General features: G+C 36.9%; 3 protein-coding genes across 5 annotated transcripts; 2 read left to right on the top strand and 1 right to left on the bottom strand.

Annotated features, from left to right (window-relative positions):
• Positions 1–1,769: 1,769 nt before the first annotated feature.
• LOC129872702 (protein PLASTID TRANSCRIPTIONALLY ACTIVE 14) lies at positions 1,770–12,139 on the top strand. Its single transcript, XM_055947627.1, is given in 12 exon segments — positions 1,770–2,025; positions 2,501–2,626; positions 2,869–2,997; positions 3,542–3,631; positions 3,712–3,860; positions 4,892–5,003; positions 5,946–6,028; positions 10,086–10,119; positions 10,615–10,720; positions 10,816–11,013; positions 11,354–11,396; positions 11,497–12,139. Coding segments are annotated over 12 exon segments (1,173 nt in total). The 5' UTR covers positions 1,770–2,001; the 3' UTR covers positions 11,576–12,139.
• A 2,364-nt stretch (positions 12,140–14,503) lies between these two features.
• On the top strand, positions 14,504–23,646 carry LOC129872969 (uncharacterized). Of its 3 annotated transcripts, none has more exons than XM_055947934.1 (9): positions 14,504–14,878; positions 16,208–16,990; positions 17,148–17,542; positions 17,862–19,589; positions 20,391–20,505; positions 20,622–20,711; positions 21,018–21,083; positions 21,200–21,295; positions 23,110–23,646. In XM_055947934.1, the coding sequence occupies exons 1-9, from the start codon at positions 14,822–14,824 to the stop codon at positions 23,230–23,232; spliced, it is 3,453 nt and encodes a 1,150-aa protein (XP_055803909.1). In that variant the 5' UTR covers positions 14,504–14,821; the 3' UTR covers positions 23,233–23,646. The 3 variants fall into 3 exon arrangements, with proteins under 3 accessions (XP_055803909.1, XP_055803907.1, XP_055803908.1); XM_055947932.1 differs by having other exon boundaries at positions 17,076–17,542; XM_055947933.1 differs by having other exon boundaries at positions 14,510–14,878; positions 16,214–16,990; positions 17,076–17,542.
• Positions 23,647–24,215: 569 nt separating this feature from the next.
• Positions 24,216–27,094, bottom strand: LOC129875133 (pentatricopeptide repeat-containing protein At3g57430, chloroplastic). The gene has a single exon (XM_055950565.1). It carries the CDS (start codon positions 27,061–27,063, stop codon positions 24,406–24,408), a length of 2,658 nt encoding a protein of 885 aa, XP_055806540.1. The 5' UTR covers positions 27,064–27,094; the 3' UTR covers positions 24,216–24,405.
• Positions 27,095–27,099: the final 5 nt, after the last annotated feature.

The raw sequence follows: 27,099 nt of genomic DNA, 5'->3' as shown, positions 1-27,099 counted from the left end.
TTCTTTTGAAGTGCAAAACTTACATCAATTGCAGTTTTTGCAACATTGAAATTTAAATATTTAAACTTATCAAGTATATTTTCAATATAATGTGATTGTGATAATGCTAGACCTTGTGGAGTTTTATGGATCCTAATTCCTAAGATTAAGTCAGCAACCCCTAAGTCTTTCATGTCAAATTTGCTAGCAAGCATACGCTTCGTAGCATTTATATTGGCAATGTCTTTACTCATTATCAACATGTCATCAACATATAAACAAACAATGACTTCATGATTTGGAGTATTTTTAATGTAAACACATTTGTCACACTCATTAATCTTAAATCCATTTGCCAACATTGTTTGGTCAAATTTTGCATGCCATTTGGCCGTACCCGTAGCCGTAGCCGTAGCCGAAGCCGAAGCCGAGCCGAGCGAGCGACGACGACGACGGCGCGAGGGGAGACCCTCTTCTTGACCCTTTAGCAACATGAAAGAGTGCTTCTATTTTTAAATAGGAGACTTTTCATTTCCACCACCTATGTGGGACCAAAGCTTATTTAATAAAATAAGAGAGAACATATCATTTCCTCTCCACTTCTTTTTCCCTCAATTTCCCATTCAACCTATCAATTAAACCCAACAGATACTCCTGCTTCTCAGGTATTTTCTACTAGCCAAAGTTTCCTTCTTTTTCATGTTCTTGAAGTTCAAGTTTAGTTAATCACTTCTTGTTACTTTCTGTGTAATAAGTACTGTTTTCATTTGGTAAGTTCACTGATCAAGTGCTCATCTATGCAGTACCTTTATGTACTCTTTTCTGTAGTAGGAGTTTTGGCACTGCATTCTTTTCCCTCTTCAGTCATGGTTTCTCTTACTTTACTAGTTAGCCCAACAAACAATGGTCAACAATAAGTACTAGTCTCTCAATAAATTGAAGGAAGTGTCAGCCAGGCAGTTGATGTTTGTAAAAGATAGGAGTTACACTTTGAAGATCAATGGATCATTGTTCTTTTGAATTGGTTTTGTTCCTCATTTGAGTTTTTCTTCACAAATTCTTTGGGTCTAGGTATAGAATACTTTCAGGTCCTGTATAATTTTTTTGGTGATTACTTGTTAGAAATATAAAATGTTCTACATCAGGTATAGGTGCATGAGAAGTGTTTGTCTTAAAGGCATTGTATGACTCCACTACTGCATAATTTTTTCTTTAGTAAGTCAGAATTTTTCACCAATTAGTAAGTCTCTTCTCACACGCGTGAGTCTGCATTCAAATTCACCTGTGCTTTTCAAGTAGGGGGGAGGGGCTTCGGATATATAGAATGCTTCACATCTGGTATTTGGGGGGAATCCAAAGGGTTTAAAAAGATTTTGAGATACTCCCCAATTACCTTAAGTTTTTCAGTTAGATGCTCAGGTTCATTCTCACATTCTCATGGATAGATTTCCCATTTCTGTTGTTACATAGTCAAACTAATGGTTGGAGTCCCTCTCTTTTCTCGTTCTTACATCCTTTGATTTTCTTTTGAGAAGCTGATGAACATATATTTTCCTATTTGATTATTTCAAATTATCCTTATTTTCTCCTGTTCTTATTGTTGATGATGGTGATATAACATTTTCATAAGAACAGTTGGAACTGGCAGATCCTGATTTCTACAAAATAGGATATGTTAGAAGTTTTCGAGCCTACGGGACTGAATTCAGGGAGGGACCAGATGGGTATGGAGCAGGGGCGGACCCAAGGCAAGTTCAGGGGGTTCGTTAAAAAATTACACTGTATATATGATAAAATTTTTAATTTATGTGTATATATTTAACATTGAACCCCCTGAGCATAAGCCAAAGGACTAGCTCAGTGGCAAATGGGGTTCAATATTTCGCCTTAGCTTGTCTCAGCTCGTGAGTTCGAATCCGAATAAGCACTTTTTTTTTCTGATTAGCGTGTTTAATTTTTTTTGAACCCCCTTCATAAAATTCCTGGGTCCGCCACTGGTATGGAGTGTTTGCCTCCAAAGACATGGAGCCTCTCCGTCGAGCTAGGGTGAGCACTACCTTACAATATGTTTGCATGTAGAACGTTTTCCTTCTTCTAATGGAATGTTTAACTTTACCATCGGAAGCAGTGTCAAATTCAGTGCTCTATCAATGTTTTGCTATACCTAAAGCTGAACTTCATACCATCAATTCCACCATTGGAAATTGGGGGGAGTGGAAAAAAAGTACATGGGGGAATTGTAATACCCTTTTTATCTACTCTCCCTTCTTTCTGGGATGTATCCTTAGTTTATTTCCCTCATTTGCTTTTTAACAATGATAAGGTATATGTGTCAGTGCCTAGGCACTTCGAATTCTTCTCCTGCTGTGGTGTATTTCATCATGTCCTACATAGTTTTGACTGTGTCTAATTTATTTGGCATTAGTTTGACTGTTTGATTACTCTTTTCGCACTGATCATCTTCCCACCTTTTCGTTATCACTAAAATTCAGTGAATGATGAGGTTTTGTTTGTAATGCAGGTAATAATGGAAATTCCTTTGGAACTGATGTTAACCATAAGCAAAAAATTTCCTTGGATGTTTTTTCCAGATATTATACCTGTAGGACATCCAATATTCAACATTATCAATTCAACCAATCCTAAGGTAAAAGGATGCATTTTTTCCTTTTAAATATTTTCTAATGGAACACATGGGAGAATTTTTATCCACATTTTCTTTGATTGGATAAAAAATAAAAATAGACGTCTTACCTTTTCCCTAATGGTACACATGAAATATATTTATCTGCATTTTTAGTTGTTTTTATTCTTTGAATTTTTTCATTTTCTGTTTGGTATTCTAAGATCTTTTGTGAGTTTTTAATATTGATTACCTTCCTATGGCAGACAGATTGGGACTTGAGGTTGGCATGTCTTCTTTTATATGCTTTTGATTGCAAGGACAACTTTTGGCAGCTTTACGGAGACTTCTTGCCTAGTGCTGATGAATGCACTAGCTTTCTTCTAGCTACTGAGGTCTGGATATGAGTATCATCTAAATTTTGGTGCTTTCAATTAATGTAATATTTTGAAGAAAATTCTATAGAAAATGCTGTGCATTCGCAAAATTAATCCTCACTTTGTTATGGCGTTCTTCTGAGGTTCAAGTTCGAGTAACTCGAAATGTGAAAAAGAAAAGCTTTTGTGATGTTCACACTATTATGTGACCTTTGCTATTAGTGGGTTCTAATTTATAAGAAAAGTTCCTTCGACTGAATCTTGTTTTGTTCTACGACTGTTGAAGCTCTCTTCCGTACCAGAAGTCTATTTTGGAAATACCATTTTGGTTTTCAATCTGAAAATTGATATGTGGCTGAAGCTTCTCCACTTCTGCGCTTCACATTTTCCATTAGTCCGCTGGGCTGGTTTTGATCAGAAAGATTTGTTGCAAACAGAAACAAGGAATGACTGGATTTTGTATGTACTTGGTGGATTAATTTATAGAATTTCAGTGCTAGATTTATAAATGAATGTTTTGTGTTCCTGACGCTCTTACTTCTTAATGCTTTCTGTGATGTAGGAGGATCTTTTGGAGTTGCAAGACGAGAAGCTTGCTTCAACCATGAGAGAACAGCAACATCGGGAACTTGAGTTTTGGGAGAAAAACTGGGTACAGACAATCTTGTTCAATCTCTTTCCTCCAAATTCCTGCACATTAACATTGTCCTTTGACTTTCTTTATTTGTCTAGCATTCTGCAGTACCTCTCAAAATTAAGCGTCTTGCTCAGGATCCTGAGAGATTTATTTGGGCAATGAGTATAGCACAATCTTGATGCATCAACTTGCAAACGAGAATTGGTTCACTGGTTCAAGATGCAAATATGTTGGTACCTTATGCTGGTGAGCTTCTTTATAGTATTTCTGTCCAAAATTTCAATAGTGAAATGGGGGGCTTTAATTGGTTTATTCACACAAAGCAGCATCCTATTTTGGCAGAATGAACTTGGCTGAGATATTTAAAAGTTAGTCTGAATGGCATCGTTTATTTAATTTTTGTTTTGATTGGTCTTGAAGTGATGCTCATGTGTACTTGTATATGTTAAGTGGATCAATAAGAGCAGATCCACGACTGCAGTAACAAGTTAAGCAGTGGAAAATATGTTCTGTTTTCAGTTTACTGAAACCATGCCAATGAGAATAGTGTGTATTACGTGAAAGATTTTTCCAATTTTTTTTAAATAGCTGTGCTCCTTGAGGTTCTCCCTCTACATTTTAGAACTTGACCTAGTTACTATTATAGGGGAAAATTTTTGTCCACCCTAATGATATTTCATATTACTTTGATCACGTTTTTGTAAGAAATATATGGTTCATAGAGGGTTATATGTAGTCTAATATATACTGTTTATTCTAAGAATTGTAATTATTCAATATCTGATGTTAGACAGCAAGTTTATCAAGTAGTACCTTACAGAAGAGGAAAATCTGTTTTCCAAAGTTTCCACAAACTTATTCTGTCAAAGAAAACATGTCCCCTCGAAAATAAAATATTATATCAGCATTTGAATTTCCTCTCTATCCAAAACCTCAGATTCTCGCTCATCCTCCCTTGGTTTCAGCCTTATGTGTGTATCTATGTGTCTCATATTAGAAGAGGCAAAATGAAACATTCTCAAATACTAGTCCTGGTCAAATGCTCTATCTAATTCGATTTTGAGGACAAGAACTCAATTCGTTTGGTTTCAGTATTCAAAGGAACACTTCCCTCTGCTCTATCTTCCGTTTGTTTTCTTGGTTCGAATTCATCATTTCACTTTAGAAAATAGCATAAGATGGAGGCTAATTGCCTTTTGACTTCTTGGGATAAGAAAGGTTCTATTGTCTGGCCAAACAAGTTTCAAGAAAATAGAAAACGGAAATGCTGAAAATTGGAATGATGAATCATTCTTTTCAGCCAAATTGCTTTTTCCATTGGCGCTTCAAGGACCGCATGCTGGAGGTGATGATAAATGCAGGACAAAGAATTAGAAAAGGAGATGAGGTAAATCCTTTTAGCTTTCTGGATCTAGTGAAGGTTTCATTTGAACTTTGGTGTGTGTGTATTAGTTGGCACATCTTATCAGATAGAGAATATAATTGGCTTTGTCAATGAGTCGGCTTATTTTGGATAATTCATTTGGAGAAAATGGCATGTGGCTGAGTAGGAGAAGATGCATGACTCGCATGCTTATTTCTGCCCAAAAGGCATTTCTTACATTCAGTGGTGCAGAAAAATTTGTACTCCATTTTCTTGTTGAACATAGGTCATGGTATGTGATATCTAGGGCTATCTTATTTTAAGGGTGCATTTCTTACATCAGAGTCTTGCTTATTCTAGTCCCCAAAAGGCATTTCGACATCAAAATCTTGCATAATTAAGGATGACCTCATTTGATGCCACTGACTTTCTTTCCAACTCCTCAGCATGCAAGGTCTTGCCTTCCACTGCAAGGAAAAAGATAAGGTAAAGGAAAAGTAGAGTTTAAAAATGAAAGAAGAAATAGCATGCATGCACTCAGGAAAATCTCGTTTCCTGCTTTCCTTGGTGTTTTTTCAGTTTTTAGCTGACAATAGAAGCTTTAAAAAATTGCATAAAACGGGGAATGGCAAGTTTCGAACACGCGATATCATGGGCACAAAGTGATGTTCACATTCATCACCTCACAGAGTAAGCATTACCAATTCGGGCATTTAATTTATATTTATACGTTAGTACATTAGTTCTATGTATTTATAATAAAAATTATCGGGCGAAGCGATATTGTGTGACATGCTTTAACTAATGTGCATCTGCTCTTGGTGGTGCCCCTGTCATCTTCAAATCTTGGGTCCACCCGATGGAGGGGGTCGTGGCCTATCCAACTATATGTGGCTCTGCTTGTCTTTATTGCTATTGCATTATTTTGATAATATGACCTAACATGACCTTTATGAATTCTTACAGATGACTGTTGATTACATGGCTGGACAGAAGAATGTCTTTTTTATGCAGAGATATGGTTTCTCATCGTGTCACGACCCAATTTCGTAGGTCATGATGGCACCTACTATAACCCTCTAGTAGGTAAGCCAACCCGTTAACCCGGAACTTCAAGTAATGTGTTTGAAGGCAAAAACTATATAAGAGCATTGAATTATAAAAGTAAACAGAATGAATAAGCGGAAGTAAACCAAAACATGTTTTAAACAACTAAAGATCCCTCCCAGAACCTGGAAGTCACAAGTACAGAGCTGCTACAAAATAAAATACGAGTACAAGTCCCGAAAGTGGACCGGACATATATATACAACAACTGGCTAGTCTCAAAAGGCAAAAGACGGGCCATCCATTCTGAAGGAGACAGAAGTGATCCAAAAACGCCAAGTTATCACCCTAGTCTCTGAATCTGACTGCAAAAGCTCGATCTATTCGTGACAGTAGCTGGTGCTCGGTCCTGCATCACAAAAGTAGATGCAGAGTGTAGTATGAGTACCAAGACAACCGGTACCCAGTAGGCATCATAGGCCGACTGAGCAGAAAAGGTGAAAACAATATGAAAAAGAGGAATAAGCCTAAATAGGAATCAACATAAACATCTAAAGTGAAAAGAGTACTATCTACGAGAGCTACAACTAACTATACCCAACTGGGCCCCCATAAGCCCAGCCGGGACACTCGTACGCAAGTTAAATAAAAACCCGAATGAACCCCCATAAGTTCGCCGAGTACACAGAATAGCTACAACTACCAAGGCTAGGAACCAAGAATATGCGATGTCAGCAACTGAAGTACTATATCATTTCCAAAACCCAGAATCTCCAAGAGTCAATCGATCTAGGGGTGACTTAGGGGTCGAGGCCGGGACTGGGACCCAGATGCTCGCCCGAATATTCAAAGTGGCCAAGGCTGAGACTGGGTACCCGGATGCTTGCCATAATACATAAGTGCGGGACTGGGTACCCGGATGCTCGCCATAATACATCGGTGCGGTCGAGGCCGGGACTCTATACCCGGATGCTCGCCGTAATACATCGGTATGATCGAGGCCAGGACTGGATACCCGGATGCTCGTCATACTAGCAAGTCGGTAGAGGCCGGGACTGAGTACCCGGATGCTCCCCGATAATTCAAAACGGAGGCCGGGACTGGGTACCCGGATGCTCCCCGATAATTCAGAACGGAGGCCGGGACTGGGTACCCGGATGCTCATAGATAATTTATCCCATGGTTTCGAATATATCCTTTCCAACTAATCAACAACAGTACCGAGAATTTCTTCCCCAATGTGTCAACTGATATGCCGCCAAAACTTGAACCGGATCCGAAGCCAAACGATCATGAATTCTAGTATTGCCAACACATCTCAAAAGTTATGACTATATCGAGTTATGGGTGGGAGTGTTATTAAGAGCAAGGGTATCGCCTAACTAAGGCCAACTACTAGGCACTAGCCCGCTACACCATTCTACAGGAATCTAAGTCCACCGGAGCGATGCCGGGCATATAAAGCAAGTTTACATCCTATACTAAGGCCAACATACTCCACAGTATCAACAACATGCTTATTCAACTGTCCTTATAATACTAACAAATAACGATAAGATACACATGCTTCTAAATACCTGAAAAACCTGATAACAAGCCTAAATCATGATTTCTAACACCTATACTAAGGCCAACATACTCCACAGTATCAACAACATGCTCATTCAACTCTCCTTATAATACTAACAAATAACGACAAGATACATCTGCTTCTAAATACCCGAAAAACCCGATAACAAGCCTAAAACATGATTTCTAACACCTATACTAAGGCCAACATACTCCACAGTATCAACAACATGCTCATTCAACTCTCCTTATAATACTAACAAATAACGACAAGATACATCTGCTTCTAAATACCCGAAAAACCCGATAACAAGCCTAAAACATGATTTCTAACACCTGAGATATACAATTAAACTACCCAACCAAAATCCCAACTATTTCAACATGCTTTCACACATTCCAACTCAATCTAAAGAAAGATAAACCGTAGCCTACCTGTAGGCTAAACACGCGAGCTTCAAATCACTGTGCTGGAGCTTTTCCCTTTCGAACGACCTCGGAATGCTGCCAAACTGTCAAAAATAGAACCACAACGTCGATACGGTCGTTTAGACACTAATTTCATAATTTTTGGAAATGGACCATTTTTTTGGTCGAAAACGGGAATTGTGGGGCCCACATACGAAATTCCGGATTTGACCCCCAAAACAGGTTCTAAACATCACCCCCAAGCTCACAAATCAGATTTATAACATAATTCGGGGTGGGAAATTACGCAAGACGATCAAACAACCAAAACTCATAAATTCGGACTAAAGGACTAAAAATGGCAGCATCAAAATCAGTAAATTCTGGAAATACGAGACTCTTTCAACCCAAAAAAATTGCACTATGATGATCCTTGCGAAAAACCCCACAATCTAGCCTCAAGAATCACTCAAAACGGAGTTATATTGACCAAGATACACTCTTTCAAAATTCAATAAAATTTCATTCGGAAAATCACTAAATCTGCAGCTAAAAATCAATTTATTACCTCGAACGACGTGCCAAAAACAGATTCTGAAACTTCCACGATGTTCTCCTTAAATTTCCACGCAAGATAGCCTCTGGAATCGCCCAAATCGGATTTATATTGGTCAAAAATAACTTGTCAAAGTTCTTCAAAAATCCATTCTGGAAATGGACACTGCTGCAAATAATATCACGATTTTTACCTGAATCGAATGCTCCAAATCAGTTTCCAAGCTCCCCAATGCGTTCTCCACGAAAAATCTCACAATTTTGCCTTTTGAATCACCCAATTTGGAGCTATATAACTCAAGATAAAGGGTTTTAAAGTTGGAGAAAAATCTGAAAATCTGGTGCAAAATCTGCACTATTGCACCAGATTTTTTTCTGGTTTTCCATTATTTAAAGTCTCCGAATGGACCCTCGGAATTCGTTCGGAATTCGATAAAAATAAACTAGATATGCTACCCTACTAAATTCGATATTTCGGACTCAATGGCGCATTCAGAATTCTCATACGAGATTATTATAATAAAAAGTGGGTCCCACATCCAAAAGTCATTTTAAGCTTCATTCCACAACGGGCCTCGATATTAGTTCGGAAGCCTCGAAAAATGAACGAAGGGTCATTCTAGACCAAAATCAACATTTTGGAACTAACCGCGCTGCCAGAATTTTCATTTGAGCGCGTTTTCCAAGGATGTTGACCAAAGTCAACCATAAGCTAAGTTTAAAAGTCAAAAGCGTCAAATGGCCTCAAACTCGTATCGATTGACTCGATAGTCATTCCAATAGTGCTACTAGCCTAATTTGGTCAATCCGGAGCTGATGGAACCATCAGAATTTGAATTCGAGATTTCGTTAGCCCAAAACTCAAAAAGTCGCAACTAAACTAACTTAGACCTTTAAAATACCAAAATGGACTCGGGACCTCTAAAAATTCAACCAACACTTCTTCTAGACCAAAAACCATCTCCTGAATCCAACGGAGTTATCGGAATTCCATTCCGAGCATCAAAACTCCAAAAGTTGACCAAAGTCAAACCTTGCCTTAAAGTTCTTCAAATTCTCAACTCAAGGCCTCAAATCTTCGTTACAGCTCCAAAACTGATTCCGTAAAGTCTCCTAAGCCTATTTCGACATTTCGGAGCTGTTGGAATTGACGGAATTCCATTCTGAAACCCGTAGCTCTAATTGACCCCAAATACCACTTTTTTAACACTTAAAGCTTATGAAACTCAAAATTTCTAAGGACTTAACTTTTCATAGGATTTTCTAAAAATCAACACCCGGTAACAATTAGAAATGACTCAGGCATCTAAAGGGAGGGGTAAAATGGTCATTTTACAAAAATTCCAAAAATGACCTTGAGGGTCATTACACATCGCCTGTGGTAATGCAGTCTTTCTTTACTCTTCCCAGAAAAGAGAAGCTATGTCGTACTTTTTCTGCTGAAAAGTATGAAATTCCAACTCAAAGGCCCTAGTACAACTGACTATGCATAATGATATTCATTGTTGTAATCTGTTTTAAAAGCAGGGATGCAACTGTAAATGACTGGCAAGAAATCGCTGTAAATGGACTTTCAATGTCTACTATCAAGCCCTGACAAGTGTCAATGAAAGTAAATGAAGATGAGATAAAACGAAAAGTGAATGGGAAAAGGGTTAGAGTGAGGAAAAAATTTCTTCCAGTTACTGCCCTTGTATTTGGTTATTGAGAATAGATTAATTTGGGCATTTAATCATAAGAATTTTGAGTAGGGCTTGAGTGTTGATTAAATTAGTATTGCTCAATGATGCTCCATGTAGTACAAAGAATTTTGATATTTGTACTGAATCAGAGGAAGATAGTGTAATATAATATTGCTTCGCTTAAGAATTATTCTAACGGAACTATGATTTGATTAGTTGTCAGGGCCATCTATCTCCATAACATGGAAATAAATTTAGATGAGTGTTGATTTCGTTGAACTCTTGCTTTGATTATGAGATGTCTCTCTCTTTGTTTATCTATTTTTTGTTATTTTCTATTGACACTGACTATAATATATATCTTGATATTGCAGAATCCGTGGGATGTCATTCATTTCACCGGAGATGCCAAAATTCATCTAGACACTTTTTTATCGGTCTTTAACATGTCTGGCCTCCCTGGAGAATATTATCACAACAGTATGGGTCTTAAAGAATCTTTTTGATATACTAGCTCCTTCACTGATCTAGGTTTGCAATTAATGTTTAGAATCCTTGTTTAAAACTTGAAGCAGGTAAGCTATCGAATGATGGAGACAGGTTCGTCGATGGAGCAATAATAGCAGCAGCAAGAACATTGCCCACTTAGTCAGATGGAAATCTCCCTCCAATTCCAAGTTTAGAGAGGAAAGCAGTGAAGGAACTGCAAGAAGAATGCCACCAGATGCTTGCAGAATTTCCCACGACTTCTGACAAAGACCAGAAAATCCTAGGTAAACCTGGATTGTGTACTTCTATCTAATGATGCATGTTGGAGAAGAAATATAAGTCCATCTTTTATGTGCTATGATTGTCACCTGTATTTCCTGGTCAAAAACAATGTAGATTTACTCTGATAAATTGAATTCAGAATTCATCAATCCTAGTACTGACAACATCATAAGCTTTGGCTTTTGCCACAAATTACAAAGCTTGCACGTGTCATGCTTCATCTGGACCAAGTCTGTTTACCACATTTTGTTAGTTTCACCGGTTGACTTTGTAACAGTTTTCATTATTCACGTCATAAAGTTGTCCAACAATGTATTCATTTTCTCGGTTTACTGTGAACAGATTCGATGCCTGAATGCAGGAGAACACTCGAAGCAGCAATAAAGTACGTAATATTTGAATTATTTGTCATTGCATGCAGGGATCATCTTATCTTGCTTCAAAATAACTGCAGATCTTATTTACAGAATGCTTTCATTTGGCAGGTATAGATTACATCGGAAATTACTGATAGAGAAGGTTATACAGGCCTTGGACATTTACCAAGACAGGATTCTGTTCTAGACATGAATAACAGCTGGATAAGTAGTCTTTGCCAGAAATCATGTAGCCATAGCAGCCGCCTCCAGAATGTGGTTCCATTGCAGATATCCAGAAAGCTTTATTTTATCACAATTGCTTTTGCAGCTTTGTCAAGAACATTTAGAGGGCTTTTGTTGGGGTTGGGTGGGTGGGATTTGGAAAGTAGCTAGTAATGGTGTATAGGTGGAAAATCCCCCCACCATTTTTGGAAAGATAGGATGTGAAGAAAAATGAAAGGTCCTCTGTGGAAATCTTGATGAAAATGAAGGATGTCCTCTGTGGAAATCTTGATGAAAATGAAGGATAGCTTTGCTGAATATGTTTGATGTGTTTGATAACAAGAGTTTTGCATTTCCATTTACTGAGGAAAAAAGAACTATGAGCTACTAATTCTTTTTCTGATAAAAGTTGAAAAAAGTGGGAGAAAATAGTCAAATGCCCCTTAACCTATATTCGGATTCTCAACTACACACTTTAACTTCACGGGAGTCGTATCACCCCCTTGAATTGTTTAAAACTGAAATTATTACACCCTCAAAAAGTCATAACCACATTTATGCTGATCCGTGAGATACACGCATTTAACACGTGGAAATTCAATTTTTATATTAAAAAAATATTTTTTTTCTTTTTTGGTTTAATATTTTAAAAACTCCATTAAATGTTAGTTCAAATGCTTGAAAACTCTATTGAAGGTTGGTTGTTATTTGAAACTTGTTGATTCTTATGTTGGTTGTTATTTATTGTTTGACTGAGTTGATTTAAGACTTTTGAATTTGAAGAGCATCAGATCTCCTTGAAAATCAACAAGCTTCCATATGAAATTTTTGGATTTGTATTCTTTAATTGAGAACAGCGGAGTTCGTTAATGGCTTGAAGAGTTATAGCTGAAAATTGAAGCTCAAGATTGAAAATGTGAAGCATCAGCTTGAAACCCACCGTTAAAGTTAGTTCAAAAGTTTGAGTTCAAATTTTGGCTTGACACAAAAGAGTTCATTTTGAGTGGGTAATATATCAAAAGAATTGAAATGTTGAGAGAAACTTATATCTAAAATTTAGGGCAATTTGAAGAAGATTTAGGGTGATTTTGCATCAAATTTATGAGGAAATGTAGGAAGAAGATGATGGCTGCATTTTCATATTTGCACGAAAATGAGCAATTATTAAAATTAGTTGAGGAATATTATGTGGAGTTGAAATTAAGTTTATTTATAAAATTGACGGTCCAAAATTTGAAGAAACATATGTGAAATGCCATTAACGAATCTGAAAGCTTGAACTTGAGAGAAATCGAATTACAATATTGATAAGTGACTACAAGAATTTTGTGGGTATGTTGGGTATTGAATATAAAATAAAAACTCTCCCTAGTATTTAAAATTCAATGAAGAAAATCAATTAGGTGCCATTGTATTAAGCTTATTCAAGCTTAAATTTGCTTTGATTTGAAGAATTTTGGGTTTGTAGCTTATTATTGTGGAGAATAAGGATGTAATTGTTATCTATGGTTTGTGGTATATCGATTGATGTAGTGATAACGCTGATCTCAAAATAGTGAGTGATAAGTGAAATTGGTGGTTGCCATGAACACTCTACTAAGTGAAGAAGAAAACAAATTAGAAGTGAGATAGAATTAAACATATAAGAAAAATAAAGATATATAAAAAAATAAAATTGCTGGTAAAATTGCTGCCATGTGACCAGGAGGTCACGGGTTCAAGCCTTGGAAACAGCCTCTGGCAGAAATGCAAGGTAAGGCTGCGTACAACAGACCCTTGTGGTCGGGCCCTTTCCCGGACCCTGCGCATAGCAGGAGCTTAAGTGCACCGGGCTGCCCTTTAATATATTTAGTCTTCAGTCTTCACCCTTTCAAAGATAGTGAAATACATTCACTTTGACACATCAGCACTTAGGGAGGTAATAATTTCAATTTTAAACAGTTCAGAAGGGTGATAGAACTCCCATAAAATTAAAGTGAGTAGTTGATAATTCGAATATAAATTAAGGGGGCATTTAACAATTTTCTCAAGTGGAGTAAGAGCAGGCCAAAGAGACTGACATAAAAGGAATCAAAGAGGTCATGCTATTTGGAAATGATTTATCTAAATATGGTACTTACTATTTAGGAGAAAACAAGCAGAAGTACTCTTTTGAATGAATGAAATATATGAATTCTCTGTATCCAATTCCACTCTATTCTATTTTATTCTCATACAAAATAATTGTACTGTAAGCAATATATTTAGTAGTTATTTACCATCAATAATAACTCCACTTCAATCCTAAAGAAGTTTGAATTACGTATAGGAATTCTTATTGACTATGTTTTCATTTAAATTTCAGCAAATACCACTTGTACAGAGATGTTGTGGCTTCTTGAATTTACAAGGTAAAAGTTTTTTTTGATTTTTAGAAAATATCATTATGAAGTCAAATAGGGTAAAATGAATAAAATAAAAGAGACGTAAAAAGAGAGAAAAGATAAAGGGAGTCTAATACAAATTTTTTACAAGTCAAACAAGGTCTTAAATTAATGAAAGAAAGGAAAAAATCAAAAGTGAAAATAAATTACTTACTTGTAGTCAAGTTTATCCCCCCAAAATGTGAAATATAATATCAGAATCATTATTAAAAATTACAAATATTTATTAGAAGTGAATAAAAATATTATTATATATATATATTATAGATTTTTGCGAACAAAAACCACAAACATAAAAAAACTGCGATGGTGCGCACAAGAAAATAATTCGATGATTCATCTTCTTTAAATTTATAAACTTTTTGGGGTTGGTAGGTTGAATAAAGAAGTAAAACGATAATTATCAATTTTATTGAATTAATTAGATTTAATTCTAATAAGCTTACAAAAATAAAAATAAAAACATACACAATAAGAAAATAAGAAGAAAAAAATCGTCGTACCTACTGCAAAACCCTCTCATCCTCTTGTTGCCCAAAACCCCTTCACAGTTCACAAACTGCCTCCTTCTTCCCCACCACCCACCCCACCCTACGCACCCCACCCCGCATAAGGTTGCAGTCCACATAAGGGTCTCCATTTATATTATTTTTTGATCTTTTTCTTGGGTCCTTCTTTTATTAGTTCTAAAGTTCAAGAATCAACAATCAATAAAGCTAATGTTTTTACACTGTTATTTGAGTCCCACATTCATGGTTTTTCTCTTTCCATTATCTTCTCTTCAGTAATAGCTTCTTGGGTTTTGAATGGCATTGGTTCAGCAGCTATTAACTACTGCCTCTACTAGCGGCCGCTCCATCATGGTAAGAAAAAAGTGTTTTTTTTTTTTCATTTAGTTGTTTCGTTTGAATTGAAATTTAAAATTACAAGAAAGAAAATTAAAAATGTTGAAAGCTTTGTCTATCAGTAGTAGAATCCAACAATATGCTCACTTTTCTCATTTTTGTTGTTGTTGTTGATGGTATATTGTATTTCATTCTGTTTCCCTGAAGAGATTTTCACTCTTTCATATATGTGCCTACTTAGAAAGGAGGGAATGGACCTGTAATGTTAATTGCTATGGAGTTCCACTTATGGAGAATTCTCATTTGAATCATTTATTTGAAATGTAATTGAGGGATATAAGTTATAAGAAAGGTAAAGTGCTTAGAGATTTTAGTTCTTTAGTGTCAGGATTCAATTTATGCTTAGCTTTTGCCTTGTAAAAACTAGAGCTTTTTAGTTTCTCAAGATATACTTGGTTTGTGGTTGGATGATCGAAGTGAGGAGGAAAAGAGAAGAAAGTGAATTTTTAGTTTTTCCCTTCTCTTTTGTACTATTGTCTTTTCAATGGATTGTATAGAGTAGTTATCTCAGTTTTCCTATTTTATTTCATGTTTGAAAGAAACTTCCTTGAATTAAACCCTGAAACAAATATGGCATAGGTTAAAACTATAGGGAATAATTTGACTGTGTTGAGATGCATAATTTTATTTAACTTTAGAGCCTGAAGCTTATATTTATATTAGTTTGCTGCTGAGTTAGAGAAAACACTGACAGAATCCATTTGTATTTTTCTTATTATCCATGTCTTGTTAGAGACAGAGCAAACTTTAGTAGTTATTTTATTTAAAGCTTATGGAATAAGCTTATGCTATTTTGCTTAGGATCACTCACTATTGTGAACCAAACTGAGAGAGCTCTTTTTGGAGGTCTCCAACATGTCCTAAATGTGGAGGAATACAACATTATCAGTTTCAAAAAAAAACTTGAGAGAGCCCTTTCCATTATCTCTTTACCCTAATTAATGCCAAAAAGAAACAAAAGGATTTTTTTTTTATAGATTTTGTAGCACACCTAGAGGATTCTTTAGACCTTGTATTTTTTAATGGTATTTATGTGCATGGACCTTGTATTTTCTATCTTTTTTTTCTACTTTGTGAAGTTCTATATTTTCTTTAAGATACACATTTTGATGGTTACTAGGCAAATCCGAAGGTTAGTTTTGTCTTGTTCTGTACACTTGTGATTCATGAAAAGATAATAGAGAACTTGTCTGGAAAAGAAATACCCCTGTTTTTAAATCTTGTGTGAATTCCTTGTTGCGAGATCCGCCGTATTGACTTTACCAATTTTTTTTTTTTTTGGTTAAGTTGCAGAACAGGACACTACATAATTATCAGGCAAATTGCTTGCAATGTTCGACATTCGCAACTGTTGACACCTTTGAGAAACTGTCCCGTAAAGCCAGGATATGTTGTGGGATCAGAGCTAGGCAACCAAGAAATTTAAGAGTCGTGTCTCAACAGAAAATTCAACCTCTCAGAAGCTATACTAATGAGCCTGGATATTCTTCTGCATTTAGTACCCTTCTGTTACCGAAGGAGGGATTTGCGAGTACGCCAATGCCCATTATCTTCAGTTTCAGGCCATTTGGAGGAATAGTTTCACGGTCATACAACACAAATGGAAAAGTGCATTTTTCCCATGATGCAAGAGCAATAGCAGATAAAGGCTCCGTTGGAGCAAAAGTTTTTAGTGATGGAAATAAAACATTCTTTAAAAATTTCAAGAATCACTCAGAGCGGTCAAAGGAATTGTCTGTTCATAGAAGAAATGCTATGTCGGACAAGGTGCCTGAAAAAGGCATTCCAAACTCTAAAGTATCAGCTAGTAAGAATGTTGATCTGGTCATCTCAAAGGACACTCCAGTTAAGGTTGATGAGAAGGATGTCAACCTGGAAATTTCAGGTACATCTCTTGGTAATAATGGGAAGTCTACATCCTCGGGGAACGAGAAAGCAAAGAAGCAATCAAGAAGCAAAAAGAATAAAAATGTTGCTTCTGCTGCTGTAGATCAGCCAAAAGTTTCTAGGACTCCCCGAGCAAAGAAGTCTAGCCCTGCTAAAGATGAGGAATCTCCAGCAGTATCAGAGGTTTGCAATTTTTCAATTTCTGGAATTACCATATTTTGATGTGTTTTGCTGCATAATTACCTGCACTAACCTTGCAGTATTCCAGATTAGTTCACCCGTTCATTCTTCCACAGTAGTGTCTGCTGGTAATGACTCAATGAAGGTTGACTTGGCCAAGGGGAAAAGAACCTCTCCCAGGAAAAGGAAATCCACCAAGGAGAGAAGATCTCTTGGAGAACTGAATGAGGCAACTGTATTGCCATCTGGTAGTAAGTTAGTACCAGACAAGAGTTCAGATGTGAGCTGCAAAAGTAAGCCTCCGGGACGAAAGAAATGGCCAGAACTATATCCTCCAACAGCAAAGTCTGTACTGGTGGTGGAGTCCGCTACAAAGGCGAGAGTTATTCAAGGGTACCTTGGTGACATGTTTGAAGTCCTTCCCAGTTATGGTCATGTCAGGGACTTGGCTGCAAGGTCTGGATCTGTCCGACCAGATGATGACTTCAGCATGGTATGGGAGGTTCCTTCTGCTGCCTGGACTCATCTCAAAAGCATCAAGGTGGCGCTAAGTGGGTATGTTATCTGTTGTTCCAACTTCTGATTAGCAATCTATTAACATGGTGATAACACGTTAGGGAGGATTAGAAGTGATTATGTGTTTCATATTTCTTTTTTAATTGTTCTACAATTCAAGGATCATAATTATAGTGAAAAAAGAAAACCAGTTCTTCGTTTCATCAATGTTCAGTTAACAAATTGTTACACAGAGAAGATGGAAAGACACACACCAGATTCCCATTTTTTTTTCCTTCATAAAATGGCTGTTTTGTAGCTAGAACTGTTAAAACCAATGTCATTCTCAGTTTCTTATCTGTTCGTCATTGATTCTCAGAGCCCAGAATCTTATTCTTGCATCAGATCCTGATCGTGAAGGAGAGGCTATTTCTTGGCACATTATAGAGATGTTACAGCAACAGGATGCTCTGCGTGATGATATTAATGTGACAAGGGTGGTTTTCAATGAAATCACTGAATCATCCATCAAAGCTTCCCTCCAGTCTCCTAGGGAGATAGACGCAAACTTGGTGCATGCTTATCTTGCGAGGCGTGCTCTTGATTACCTGATTGGGTTCAACATTTCTCCACTGCTGTGGAGGAAATTACCTGGTTGTCAATCTGCTGGTCGGGTTCAGTCTGCTGCCCTGTCACTTATATGTGACAGAGAAATGGAAATTGATGGATTCAAACCACAGGAATATTGGACAGTCCTGGTTGATTTTAAGAAGAACAAAAAACTAGATTTGGCCAATAACTTTTTGTCATCCCACTTGACCCATTTTGATTCCAAGAAATTAAATCAGTTCTCTGTTAGCTCTCATACCGAAGCAATGGAAATTGAAGAGAAGATAAATGCATCAAACTTTGAAGTTCTAAGCTCTAAGATAACCAAAAAGCAGAGAAATCCCTCTCCTCCTTATATAACATCAACACTTCAGCAAGATGCCGCAAACAAATTGGACTTTACATCAACATATACGATGAAACTTGCACAAAAGCTCTATGAGGGAATCCAGTTATCTGATGGCCAGGCAACAGGATTGATAACTTACATCAGAACAGATGGATTGCACATTTCAGATGAAGCTACCAAGGACATTCAATCCTATATCAGCGAAAGGTATGGACAGAATTTTGCATCAAAGAATGGCCGCAAATACTTCAAGAAGGTGAAGAATGCTCAAGAGGCCCATGAAGCTATTAGACCCACTGATATCCGTAGGCTACCCTCAAAGCTTGTTGGGGTGCTGGATGATGATGCACTCAAGCTATACAAACTTATATGGTCCCGTACCATGGCATGCCAGATGGAACCTGCTACCATTGAGCAGATACAAGTTGATATTGGGAAACCTGACGAATCCATAATCTTTCGTTCTACAAGCTCAAAAGTACAGTTTCCCGGGTACCAAACAGTCTATGAGGATGTGGAAACTAACTCAACGAGAGATAATGAGAGTGGGAGGGATGATCGTTCTGAAGTATTTGAGGCGCTTAGAAATTTAACTGCTGGGGATCCAATATATTTGGGTAAAGTGAAACTCGAGCAACACCAGACTCAGCCTCCACCACGATACTCTGAAGGATCTTTGGTTAAAAAGCTGGAGGAGCTCGGCATTGGAAGACCTTCTACTTATGCAGCCACAATAAAAGTGTTGAAGGATAGAAATTATGTCACTGCCAAAGGCAGAACACTGTATCCTGAATTTCGTGGGCGTATGGTATCAGCATTTCTCTCTCATTACTTTACTGAAGTAACAGATTATAGCTTCACTGCCGATATGGAGACGGAACTTGATAATGTCTCTGCTGGTTTGACTGAATGGAAAGGCCTTTTGAGAGATTACTGGACTAGATTTAGCAAGTATTGTGAACATACTGGTAGTGTGCACATTCATCAGGTGGAGAAGATGTTGGAGAAAACGTTTGGTGATTTTCTGTTTACATCTCTTCCTGATGAAAGTAGGACATGCCCAAGCTGTCTTCAAGGAACTTTAATCTTCAAAGTGAGCAGGTTTGGTGCAGGCTACTTTATAGGTTGTGACCAACACCCAAAATGCAAGTGAGTAACAAGCTAGCTTAGATTTTGGATCTTTATTTTTTTTGGAAACATGTAACATATCTTATATAAATAGTAAGACTGTACAAAGACGGTATAATCATCCATAATTACAGGGCTGTAAAGAGATCAAACTTACAGTAGATTTGACAGTAAAATTACCATCCACCTTAAACTATCCTCAGCAGTAGAAAGATCCTTAAAAATTTCCTAAACTTTTAACAATTCTACCAAATTTTCGATTTCCCAACCATTAAGTGGTCTCCTGAAAATGAGGTTCCACCCTTGAATGCTCCATAGATCAGCTACAGTTGCCTCCTGCTGTAAAGAAAGTACAAACATTTCTAGGGAATTCTGGTTAAGAAGTCCTTGGCCTAACCAATTGTCTTCCTACCATTACCTATTCTGATTGAAGATTTCTCCCTGAGCACTGCCCAGGGAACTTCCTTTAGATTGTACTGTTATCCCGTGCGAAGTAATTGGGGAAAAAAGAGTTCCCTCCCCCCTTTTCTCTGATTCTTACTTCTACCTCTTTTGCACTTTGAGTTGCTACTTCTAAAGCATCAGGAGTGTATTCTTTAGCTTAAACTTAAAGTTTGCTCTTTCCGGCATTAAATCTTTCTTTCAATTATCACACCTTGCAAGTTGTAAGCACATGAACTTATGAACCTCTTAGCAGCGTAACTGATTTGTTATTATCTTGATAGTGCAGAACAATGAAAAGAAGTATAGTTATATACTTTTTTCCTTTTCTTTCGATGTCGTTAGTTTCAAGTCATTGGCTGATGCAGTTTCCATTGTTAGGTATATTGCCAAGACATTATATGGTGAAGAGGATGAAGACATCACCTCTGAAGACACTAAAAGAAGTGTAGAGCCACCGAAATTGCTGGGTGTCCATCCTTCTTCAAAAGAGAAGGTTTCCACTTCAAAACCCTTTATATATCAGTTGATTGATTAGACTAGTTGATTGTTACCTATTAGTTAATTGTTTGTTCTCAGAGATGTAAAGACCTTTATGCCCTTTCTCTTTAGATTCTGATGAAGAATGGTCCATATGGATACTATGTTCAGCTTGGAGAAGACAAGAAAGGATATGTTCCCAAGCGGGCTTCGCTTTCACAGGTATTTTGACAAGCACTTTATTGACTTGGTTCTTTCACATGTATAAATACCAGTTTTCCGCGTTTATATTACTATAATAGAAAAAAATACTGCAATTCCTCCGAAGTCGCTGAGTGGAGCCTTCTCTTTCCCCTTTTGATGAGTAACAGTGGACTGAATTATCTTTTGCTTTTGTTTGCATTTGATATAATTGCACCTGGAGTATAATCTATTATTAATCACTGCTCTTATTGCCTTCCTCATTTAGTTAAATGAGACAAGTTTATTTTGCTAGATCGTGATGTAAATGCATTTTTCATGATCTAGGTGAAGGATGTCAATTCTGTTACCTTGGAAGATGCCCTGGAGTTGCTGCGTTACCCTGTAACATTGGTATGTTGTAATGCATAGTTCCTTTTTGTGTATTTAATATTTCTAATTTCAGTTTTAAATTTCTCTATCATTGGTTATGAGTATGCATACAAAAGATGAATGGGTCTCATCTATAGGGAAACCATCCGGATGATGGCCAGCCAATCGTTTTAAAGCTTGCAAAGTTCGGATTTACAATCAGACATAGGCGAACAATTGCTCCAGTACCCAAGGTTTGGTGCAATCTCTCTCTGTGCATTAATTGTTTTTTCAAACATTGTGTTTTAATATTGTAGCTTCTGCTGAATTATAGTTATAATTATAAGGTATTTATCAGAGAAAATTATCATGGAATCAATAATGATCTGATAAAAAGTGATGACACAATGACAGCATCAGAGAGTCTCCTGCAGTCTTGATGGATGATAAAGTGAAGTTTGTGGTTGTCTAGTTTCCAGTTTTCAATATGTTACTTTACTCTTGGCTTGTGGTTTGGTATCCTGTTTGTGCCTCTGTGGTGGTATATATAAATGATGCATGAGACTGAATCAGGAAAAAACATCTATCATGGAGTACTTTAGCGTTTTCTCCCAATTCATATTAATTAAGACTTCTATAACTTTTTGCTTAATCTCGTGAGAAGTAATAGAGTTTGTATACGTGTCTCCCTAATGTCTAGACTTCCAGTATCAGTCGTTTCAGACATCAGATACTTTGTGCTTAATCTTTTTTTTTTTTTAAATGACGGTGGTGTCTAGGCAGCTTGCGTGCACCTCAACTATTTCACCAGGTACCAAGTGGCTCTACCCACCATGGGTTTAGGAAGATGGGAAGAAATCACTTTGTGTTTAAACTCCACTGAGATTTGAACCTGAGATCTCACGGTTCTCCCACTGCAATGTTTTATTGACCAGTAGGCCACACTCTTGAGTGCTCTGTGCTTAATCTTTTTAGGGACTTAATCGCTTGTTCATAATATCCTATTAAGAATAGTTGCAAATTTAAAGACTCGTTCAAGCATTTATTAGTATGACTTCATATTCCTATATATCAGCCTAATGTCAATGGCTGATGAGCCTCTCATATTCCATACTTCCTGCCTCCGCAAGTGGGAATTGAAGACCTTAAGAAGAACTATTATATCATTGTATGCAGTGGCGAATCTAGGACTTCTATAATATGGGTGCACCACTAAAAAAAGAAAGAAAAATTGTATTTTGTGGGAATTGACCCCTAGTTTTGTAGGTAAATAACTCAACTTTCAACCAAGTGCACCATTTAGTCTTCTTGTAGCATAGATGCCAACAAATAATATTATACCAATTTTAGAAAATATATACATAAAATACCTAGTTTTATGGAGAGACCACGGGTTCACATGTCCCAAATTTTACCTATAAATTTGCCCCTGATTGTATGACTTCACAATATCCACTACTTGATACCACATTATATTTGGTAAATTAGTTTTTATTAGAACAAAACTTGCCTAACTGAAGAGACAACATTTTTTGCAAGCTTTCTGGTAGTATCTTTCATTAGATTTTTTGTTCCAAGTGTTACTTAGAATTTTGTCTTAGAATTTGTTATTGCTCATCAGTAATTTTACTGAAAGGAAATTCATAAAAGGTTCACTTTTATATATTTTTATTCTGTTACAATGAGATGAAGCTGCTGCTTTTGCTGTTTACTAATTACAATTGTTTCTGCAACTTCTGTTAACTCTATATCAATGAATGTCAATGCTGGTCAATATGTTTTCTTACCTGTTAGTTATTGCTTATTTTTGATACAATACAATACAATACATGTTTCATAAAGTGTCCATTTTCTTTTTACGAGTAATTTAGAAGTGAACAAGGTCTGTACAAATCTCAACTAGATCAATACCTGAATGATTTTGAAGTAGGTTAATGGTTATGAGTTTCTGTTTCTTTCTTTTTTTCCATGAGAAGTTCTTGGTGCTGGGATAGCTGATAGATTTTGATATTTGCTGATAGAAATTGTAAATGGAAACTTATATTGCCTATACTGATATTGGTGACAGAACTTAAATCCCAGAGACATAACCATGGAAAAAGCTTTGAAGCTTTTGTTAAGTAAAGATGTAAGACGATGTGGTCGACCTAAGCGCCAGCCACAGGTGGAAGAAGCCGTTGAGGCAATGTAACATCACACTTGTTTACAGATCAATGTACCATAGAAGTCATTCTTTGATTAAGGCCCTTCTCAGGCTGTGTTTTATTGGACGAATAGTGGAATACCTGAGCATATTTAACCCACACGGGCTTGGATACTGTCCAAGTATGAAGAGTTGTATATCTAGAGTGGCGAAGACAATTTTGTTACTAGAAATTCCATTTTTCTGTAATCTCTTCTTACAATATTTGTTATAAGCATTAGGCAGTAACTTGGCCATCCAAATGGTCTGTTTAATTCTCCTTTTTTCTGCCTTGCTAAGACGTAAAGAGAGAAGGCATTTTCATTGGCAGTTAATAGCCTCAATTTGCTGAACAGTGGCATCCTTTTAGTGTCTAAATGGGAGCTTTCAATATTTGCTAAACAACAGTTAGCATTGCAAATATATCAGTTCTCGTTTAGATGTTGTTGTTTGACCGGACATGAATTCAATATTTGTTTCACTAGTACATAATAATATAAATAATAGTCAAAAGAAATGTTAAAAAAACAATTAAAAGTTATATTGAAAGAAATTCATCACATCAGAAATTGATTTGTAAATACAATGGATAGTAAAAACTTGTGGAAGTTATGCAAGATCCTATTCTAAGTATAACGTATCACATTAAATATTTACTAGTCTCTTAAGGGTTGGGCCAAGTTAACATGAGCAAAGTAATATGAAATGCAGGAGTATCATTCATTATCTTCCCAATACAACTTTAATGTGTTAACAGGCTGTGTTTACTCTGCCATGCTCTAAGGTTGTACTATGTACTTTTTGTTCAAGTTCTTATCAATGACTGAATATTTTGTCTTGTTTTTTTGTTCTATAGTGAAATTCACCCCTCTTTAGATGAGTTTCAGGAGCAACAAAGTTTGCAATAAACTTAGCAACTCCAATATATCCCACAGGCTTGCAAAATCTTGAATTTTAGTATAAATTCTTTAAAATCAAAGTGAGTCCAAGACTCGGAATCTAAAAGCTTCACTTTATATTCATCAAAATTATGAAAGGGAGTAAGAGAACTATTTTAGTTGCAAAATGTTATTCTCAATAATATAGTCAACAAATGTAAGTTACAGTTGGTGCATTTACCTATGTTCAGGCATTAAAAGAATCTATAAACAGAACTTGCATAAATCTACAAAACATACTATATCACCAATAATCCCCACATGAACAGGTTCCATTTCTGAAGTGATGGAACCTCCTAACATCCCTAACAATGATCTCTCTCTTCACAATCTTTGAGATAAATTTAGTTGCCTCATGGCAGTCATTGCAAACCCTAAGGTTCTTTGCAACACGTATGGGGGTTCCAGGAGGTGTATTGAGGATACCAAAAGCTATAGCTAATTTTTCACTGTGTCCACAGAGTAGATTTTCCTTTTCTTCCTCGTTAACATTGTGAAGAACACAGGAAGTGTCTGGCACATAACCTTCCTTTTTCATCTTCTTGGACAAAGTCTCGAGATAATCATAGAGCTGTTCGCTCTGTGGATGTGATGCATCTCCCGCTACGAACTTGTGAACTTCATCCCCAAATTCAATCCAACTGCACCCAGGTTCTTTTCTTGCTCCAATTTTTTTCATGTTACGTCGAACCATGTTTGCCTTTTCCCAAATCCCAGCAGATGAATAAATGTTGGAGAGTAAAACGTAGTGACTAGCTACATGTGGATCCAACTCAAAGAGATTCCTTGCCGATATTTCACCAAGTAATATGTTGCGATGTATCCTGCAGGCACCAAGTAAACTGCTCCAGGCGCCAATTTTGTTGTACTCAGAGGGCATCTCATTTACAAGCTGATATGCTTCATCTAGCTGGCCTGATCGACCAAGCAAATCAACAATGCAGGCATAATGATCCGCATTTGGTTCAATACCATAAGCATTTTTCATTTCTCGGAACAATTCCTGACCTTGATCGACCATGCCTGAGTGACTGCATCCAGCAAAAATTGCAATAAATGTGACATTATTGGGCTTCACTTTCCTTTCAAGCACCATCATTCTAAAAAGTTCCAAGGCTTCCTCTCCCTTCCCATGCATCCCATAAGCCATAATGAGAACATTCCATGTGATCACATTTTTGGTAGTCATGCTATCAAAAACTCTCCTAGCAATATCTAAGCAGCCACACTTTGCATACATATCAACCAATGCACTTCCCACGGCAATATCCATTGCCAATGCATTTCTAATAGCATATGCATGTATCTCTTTGCCCTTTGCTAGAGCAACCAGTGAGGCACAACCAGGAAGGACAGTCATGAGGGTTATTGAGTTAGTTTTTAACCAAGATTCCGCATTATTCTCAGAGTTATTGTTTCTTTTTGTTGTTTGCATCTCATGTAACAGAATAAGTGCATCTTCATGGTATCCGCAAACTACAAAACCGGTTATCATAGTATTCCATGAAACTATATCTCTACTCTCCATGTTGTCAAATATATACTTTGATATATGTATCTTTCCCATCCTAGAATACAAGTCCATCAATGCATTTTGCACGTACTTTTCATCTGCGAAACCCAATTTAATAACATACCCATGGATGACTTCTTTAAAGGTAAATGCTTCACAATGTACACAAGCAGGCAAAACACTTGCGACAGTGGTCGGGTTTGGACTTAACCCAGAGAATTCCATCATCTCTATAAATAACATCAATGCCTCTGTAAAGAATCCATTTTTTGTGTAGCCAGACAGCATGGCATTCCATATCCCAATGCTCCTTTTCAAGGCACTGTCAAAAACTCGATGCCCACTTTCAACCTGTTGACAATTGCAATACATGTCAACTAATGAACTATCAACAAATGAGTTCCCAATCAAATCATCATTCTTCAAGACATAACAATGAATTTGCTTCCCAACTTCCAGCAAAGCCAAATTAGAACAAGCAGGAACAACACTTGAAATTGTCACTCCGTCAGGCTTTATCTCTTCTTGAATCATGACTCTAAAGTTATCCAACGCCTCTTGAAACTGGTCATTCTGTGAAAAAGAACTTATTATAGTATTCCACGAAACAATATCTCGATCTGCAAACAACTCAAAAACAGCTCTTGAATCATCCACCCTTCCTAGTTTTGCGTACATAGACATCAAAGCGTTGTTTGTATATGTCCTCCTATCATCTATTCTCAAACTATACCCATGAACTTGCTTGCCTAGCCTCAACCCATCAGTCCTAGGCATATTACTACAAGCAAGCGCCATGCTCACCAACGTAAATGAACTAGCCTCGAATCCATCTAACCCCATCAACCTAAAAGCCTCCAACGCCAACTCCCACTTCTCAAATTTACAAAGAGCATTTATCAAAGAATTCCAAGAAACTTGATCTCTGTGAGTAATTCTATCAAACACTTTATAAACATCATCAATACTCCCACCACACTTCCCAAGTAAATGGATAACAGAATTCGCCACAGTGACTGATGTCGTATCATACCCAAATTTAACAACAGACCCATGTATCTGTTTTCCAAGATTCAAGTCCTGAAGGCCAGTAGCAGCTTTCAGAACAGCAGGGAAAACAAAATTATCAGGCCTAACACCTTCAGCAATCATCTGTATATACGTAAATATTGCTTCTTTGAAGCAGTTTAAGCGTACTTGGGACCGAAGAGTATCGATCCATGAAGCTGCAGATGGTGTCTCTGAGGTGGGCTCTTGTTGAAATTTCTTGGAAATGGGTGTACTTGTGGGTGATGGGGTTGAAGGTAGTTTTCTTGGTGGGTTTTGGGTAAATGAATGGGAAGGCACAGAAACAGGGGAAGCAGAGAGTGTACATGTCCAAGCGGACATTGTTGTTAGTTAAGACAGTTTGGAGAAGTAACAGAA

The sequence above is a fragment of the Solanum dulcamara genome, chromosome 11, assembly GCF_947179165.1.
Source record: "Solanum dulcamara chromosome 11, daSolDulc1.2, whole genome shotgun sequence".
In the NCBI taxonomy this organism is placed as follows: domain Eukaryota; kingdom Viridiplantae; phylum Streptophyta; class Magnoliopsida; order Solanales; family Solanaceae; genus Solanum; species Solanum dulcamara.
The sequence above is the reverse complement of the archived record's forward strand: the minus strand, read 5'-3'. Positions and strand labels throughout refer to the sequence as shown.